Source organism: Dermacentor albipictus, unplaced genomic scaffold, assembly GCF_038994185.2.
Source record: "Dermacentor albipictus isolate Rhodes 1998 colony unplaced genomic scaffold, USDA_Dalb.pri_finalv2 scaffold_12, whole genome shotgun sequence".
Lineage (NCBI taxonomy): Eukaryota > Metazoa > Arthropoda > Arachnida > Ixodida > Ixodidae > Dermacentor > Dermacentor albipictus.
In genome coordinates this window covers 13,048,353-13,054,738 of record NW_027225566.1, presented here as the reverse complement: position 1 = coordinate 13,054,738, position 6,386 = coordinate 13,048,353, and the positions used below count along the sequence as shown (strand labels likewise).

Here is a 6,386-nt window from a genome sequence, read left to right as displayed (position 1 = left end):
GGTCGCACATTTATCTCGATTACAAGGAGATGGTTTTAACTTTCATAACCCTTTCTGCGATGACTGCTGTCGTCGTTTGCGGGAGGGTTCGGATTAGTGGCCGCTGCGATAGCCACCGCCGTAGCGTCCCAGCGGCATGTAGCCGTAGCCCATGTGGTCGTAGCGTATGCTGATACCGAATCGGCCGTATTGGTCCTTGTGCAGAGTCAGGTCAGGCCCTCCACCTCTTAGGACACCAGTGGCCGCAAAAGGCAGCAGAAAGGCCGCGCACACTGCCAGCACGATCTGCGTGGTGTGGTTAGCCCATCGAATAACGGTATATGCATGCATGTTGTAGTGGGCGCTACACTGCGAAAGAACATCACCATCGCTTTACTTTTGGCGCACAGACCACGCCTTGCGCATTCCAAGGATGTGAAGACACATCATGAACTCCAAAGAGAAACAAAGAGGAGAATGACCATGCATATGGCCTGTAGGCTACCCTGCACTTAGGGAACGTGAAAGGTAGGTAAGAAAAGGACAATAAAAACAATAAACCGGCACTGCGAAGAAACATCAGCATCACTTTACTTTTGGCGCACAGACCACGCCTTGCGCATTCCGAAGATGTGAAGACTTATATCATGAACTCGAAAGAGAGACAAAGAGGACAATGACTACGCATATGGCGTGTAGGCTACCCTGCACTTAGGGAACGTGAAAGGTAGGTAAGAAAATGATAATAAAAACAATAAACCGGCAGTCTTTGTGAACACTCTCGCAAAATGTTCGCTAACAGTTGTAACAAAACAGGTAGCTAGACAGGCAAGGCAACCATCACTGTTTATTTGAGCACCTCCCAGCCCCCTCCCCCCACCCGCACTTCGTCTTCGAAAGCACCTTTCTCCCTTCCTCTTCTTCGGCTAGGTTACACTTCCCTCCTTTTCAGCGTCACTCCTCCTGGGGTGATAACGACGAACGTTGCCCAAGGCAGCAAACTCCAGCTGCCCATTATTTATGTACCCCACAGTCTTGTGTACACCTTGTCGCACCGATAACTTCACTACTTCAAAAGGTCCAAGAATCGTTGCTTGACTGGCCGGTAGTCGTTTTCGAACGCGCACAAGGTCTTGTAGTCCAACCTCTGATGTATGGCCTTGGCGCCGCTTTTGAAAGTGAGACGTCATGGCTTTTTTGTATCGCTTTCTACATCTCCTCATATATTTTGCACCGCTCAGCCTGTGTGCAATTCCAAGCTCTTTGACTGCGCTTAGCCTTGGAACTTCACCGTAGGCAGCAAAATATGAACTGCACCCAAGATTGCTTGTAAGAGTCCTGTTATGATGAGTCACAGCAGTTTCTAGGCAACATTTGCAACCACCATTAAAATTTGGATACATCGACATCAATTGCTTCAAATCGCCTACCACTCCTCCGCCATTCCGTTTCGCTGTGGGTGATAGGGCGCACAACGCCACAGTGTGATGTCACGGTTTTCTTTTCAATCTTGAATCTTCCTGATAAGAGATGCAGGCCCATTGGCGACATCACCACCTCCAAATCGGAGAATATGCATATGTAAAGGGGGGCTATGACACTTCGGCCTCTTCCTTGCCGGGCCATGCAGCCACCATTGTGGTACACTGATCCATTGCGAGCCCAAAATGACTGGTTTTGCGTACACCTGAACTTTTCTTTTTGAGCTCGGCGAAGCCTACATGTATGACTTCAAAAGGTTTGTCCGAGTGTTCAGGCAACACAAGCTCGTCTGCTTGGCTTTATTTATCTAGCACAAATGGCATGACGTTACATAGTTTTCAATGTCTCTTTTCATGCGTTTCCATTTAAACCTTTGAAAAATCTTGTATGTGCGCTAGAAACCGTGGCTGCCGGATGCGGGACTATCGTGGTACAGGTGGAATTGTTGTATTTATCTATTTATTTACAAATACTGCAATCCCATTACGGGATTGTCGCAGGATGGGGATACATCATTATGACATGACTAGCAGGGCAAACAAAAGGAAAATTACATGTACTAGTAGAAAGACAATACAGATATCATGAAATAAAAGATACGCTTCGAGTACAAGTGAATCAATGCATCTACTGCAATTGCAAATGTAACACAGCGAAAAATAGGAAAATTACACAATATGGGACATACGCAAATTCAGGGGTGGCTGCAACACCACTTCATTGGACAGCTGATTCCGTTCAGTTACGACCCTAGGAAAAAATGAGAGCTTAAAGCAATTTTAGCGGCTTGTGAAGGGGGTAATTGTTAGTGCATGCCGTTGCCTTGTAGCATAGCCTGTTGAAAAAGAAATAATCTCAGAAATATCTACGCTGTAGTATCCCTTATTGAGCTGAAACTAAAATTTTATTCTGAGAACACGATTCCTTTGGGTTAGAGTTGGCTGATTGGCTCTGCTATGGAAGGCTGTCATCGACGTGCGCCCAAAGCTGTTATATATATAACGAATCGCCTGCTTTTGAATACCTTCTACTTTATTATTTCTTTTTTAGTGAAAGGATACAATATTATGTATCCGTAATGTAAAAGTGGCAGCATAATTGCGGTAAATGCAAGAAGGCGAACTTCAGGTGTTGTCAGTCTCAAGGCCCTCTTGAGAAAGAAAAGCCCTTGATTGGCGGAATTGCATACAGTGTTGGTATGTTTGTTCCATCTAAGATCTTTAGACATCCAAATACCAAGACGTTTTATGTGCTCAACCTCAGATAGCAAGGTATTACACGCCGAGTACTGGAAGTGCAGATTTCTAAGTTTGCGCGAAATTTTCATAAATATGGTTTTGTCAAAATTGATAGTTATTTGCCAGTCACTACACCATTTTCCAACTTTTTCGAAGGTTTCATTTAGTCGTAGTTGGCCACTGACGCTATCTATTTCTGAATACATTACACAATCATCCGCATATAATCTACTTTTCACGGGAATGTCAATAATGATATCATTAATAAACACTAGAAACAACAGTGGCCCGAGCACCGAACCCTGTGGAACACCAGACTCAACGGCAAGCCTCCGAGAGGCATGGTTTTTGAATGAAACATATTGATATCGGTTTGAAAGATATGCGGAAAGCCAAGCAGCAATTTTCGCATTACCCAGAGTAGCATCAAGTTCGTGGAGTAGCTTTTTGTGGGAAACCTTGTCAAAGGCTTTCGCAAAGTCCACGAAGATTGCATCGACCAGCTTACCTGAATTTATTGCCTTAGAGAAATCGTGTACAGTAGTTACTAATTGTGTGCGTGTAGAGAAACCCTTTCTGAAGCCATGCTGATGGCATGATAATATTTTATTCTTTGAAAGGAACTTAGTAAGATGTTTATGTATTATATGCTCCAGAAGTTTGCATGATGCTGAAATCGAAGAAATAGGACGATAGTTCAAGACGTGCTGCTTATTACGAATTTTGAAGATAGGTTTCAACGCTGCCGTTCTCCAGTCGATTGGAATCTCGCCTTCATTTGGTGATTTACAAAAGAGCACACTTATATATTTAGAGACCCATGGCGCATAACGCTTTAAGAATTCATTTGGCAAACCATCAGGGCTGGGTGAATTCCTAATATCAAGGTTAAGGACTATGTTAGGTATTCCATTCTCATTAATAGTAACGTCAGACATAGGCAGCTATGACGCATGAAAGTATGGCAGTGAACCATAGTCTTGCGTAAACACAGATCTAAAATCTAAATCAAATGCATCTGCTCTTACTGCACTATCATTACTCAAAACACCATTTACGACGAAAGCATCATTATTTGCTTACTGGGAGAAATTAGCCTTCAGAACTTATCAGGAGATGTGGAAATAAATTTAGGAAGTTTCTCCCCAAAATAGCGTTGCTTATCTGGAGAAACTTTCATTTTTAGCTTGGAGGAGAGTTCGGAAATTTTAGTACGCAAAGCGTCCAAGTCTGTTGCGGTGCCTCTTTTTGTCTTCAGGCCCTTTAATCGTCTTCTTAATTGCAATGTGTCTCGTGAAATCCAAGGAGATTTGCCTTTCCTTTTCTTTAGCATACACGGGACAAAGCGTTTGTTGCAATCAAGTAAAATATCTATGAATTGATTCCACAGTGTATGAATGGCTGCGCTGCTGCCTTGAAATGAGTCAAAACTAAACGAAAGCATATTCAATATGGCGACATCATCTACGCGCGAGAAGTTGAGCACGGAAGTGACATCAACAGATTTCTTCACAGAGACGCCCGAAAGTGTCAAGAACACAGCAGAGTGATCGGAAATTCCAGGCAGTACTTCGCACTTTCCTTGCCCCGTAAGAGATCCACTTAAGAAAAACAGATCAAGGATGCAGCGGGAGTTACCTTGTATTCTAGTGAAACTCAACTACTTGGCGTGGATCAAAAGAAAAAATCATATCAAACAACCCTTCTTGTAGCCTGTCATCAGAAACGTTTAGTGTGAAGGCTGACCAATCCACGTTTGGCATATCGAAGTCTCCACCTAGAATTAATCGATCACCAGGCTTCAAATGAGCAATCAGGTAGCTTTGTCAATGAGCAAAGAAATCAGGAGAGGAATTAGTTGGTCGGTAAAGTGCTCCCAATGTATATCTAATTGCGCCATGATAGGCTTTACAGAATATACCCTCAATGTTCGGTATATCTGGCACTCTCAAAATATTAAAACGCTCCTTGAATAGCAAAGCCACACCCCCACCTTTGCTCCCTCGATCTTTCCTGTGCACATTCTACCCACGAGGAACAAATTCGTTATCTTTGATATAATCATTTAACCATGTTTCCGTGAGAATAATTATTTCAGGGTTATGGGGCACCAAGATTCCCTCAAGTTCTGTGACTTTGTTAACCACACTCCGGCAGTTCACGTTAAGTATATTAAGATCCTGAGGCTTTTGTACAAAACGTCAATTTTTATTTTTATTGTTGAACACGTGTACCTTTCTTCTCGTCCCAGCCAAATATTACGCCGTCTATGCTCAGCTTATTGTGTACAAGTTTGACTTTCGAGCCATTATTTCTTTCTAGAGTAGAACTATTCCACAGTTTCTTTCTAATTTCTCAAACTCTACGTGAGAAATCTTGCGATATTGAAACAGCTGTACCCTTCAATTTGTATGCAGCGTTCAAAATTGACATTTTTTCCCGATAGTCGAGAAACCCAAGCATGACAGGTCGTGTATGGCCTGCATTTCTCTTTCCAATCCTATGGCTTCTTTCTATATTCGCCACGGAGATACCAAGTTTGCTATGAAAAAAATCTTTTACTATCTCTTCAAGACCCTGAGAAGATTCTTTGCTTGGTTCCTCAAGGCCGTAAGTGACTTTAAAAAGTTGTTTCTTAGACTACGATTTTCTAGGTCATCTAGTTTTTCAACAATGGTGGCTAGATCTGTTCTAACCGTAGACATCACAGTCTCCATATCCTGGACCCGCTTAGTAACTACACTTAGGCTCCTCAGTTGGCACTCTAAACCATCAACACGATCAGTTAATGAACTGACTTGCTTGCCAACCTCTTTCTGAGATGCCTGTACATCACGTATAGCTGTTTTCAATGAATTTTGACTGGCAAGAAGTTCCATCAATATTTCCTTCTCTATAGGGCCAGGGTTGGCCTCAGCGTCGCCACAAAGCAAAAGAAGATTTACCGGGACATCCTTAAGTCGAGCAAGAAGGCATTCAAGGCACAGTGGGCAAGGCAGCAGCAGTAAAAACCTATTATCGCTACGATAGCAGGCCGTCAGTAAATATCTACTGACCTGGAATGCGTAGAAAAAAGTGCTCCTGAGCATGTTGCCCATTTCACTGCAGCGTTGCCCACTGGAGTGGAAGGATGCGGGCTTCACTTTTAAGTCCTCCTGTAGGGTCACGTGAGTCGACGTCATCCATGGCTGATCCCGTGTGTACGCTGTGATGCCAGGGCTGGATATCTTGTTGACGTGGCACATGTCACCAGGATCTGCTAACGGGATGTGAAGCCGTCCTATATCGTGATTCCACGAGTCAGTTGCAGAGCGGCAGCCCAACAAAAGCTCGAACTTTGCCAGGAGAGCCGCAACCAGGAATACGTAGAAAAAAGTGCTCCTGCGCATGTTGCCCATTTCGCTGCTGCCTTGCCCACCGACGTAGCACGGCGCGGGCTTCACCTTTAAGTCCTCCTGTAGAGTCACGTGAGTCGACGTCATCCATGGCTAATCCCGTGTGTACGCTGCGAAGCCAGGGCGTGATATCTTGTTGACGTGACACATGTCCCCAGGATCCGATAACGGGATGCGAAGCCGTCATATATCGTGATTCCACGAGACGGCTGCAGAGCGGCTGCTCAACAAAAGCTCGAACTTTGCCAGGAGAGCCGCAACCTAGAATACGTCGAAAAAAGTGCTCCTGAGC

At 44.1% G+C, this 6,386-nt stretch overlaps 1 protein-coding gene across 1 annotated transcript; it reads right to left on the bottom strand.

The window, feature by feature from the left end:
* Positions 1–6,106, bottom strand: LOC139051527 (uncharacterized). The gene is made up of 2 exons (XM_070528498.1): positions 5,756–6,106; positions 1–285 (listed from the first exon to the last, which is right to left on the bottom strand). The coding sequence occupies exons 1-2, from the start codon at positions 6,095–6,097 to the stop codon at positions 94–96; spliced, it is 534 nt and encodes a 177-aa protein (XP_070384599.1). The 5' UTR covers positions 6,098–6,106; the 3' UTR covers positions 1–93.
* Between the last annotated feature and the right edge of the window lie 280 nt (positions 6,107–6,386).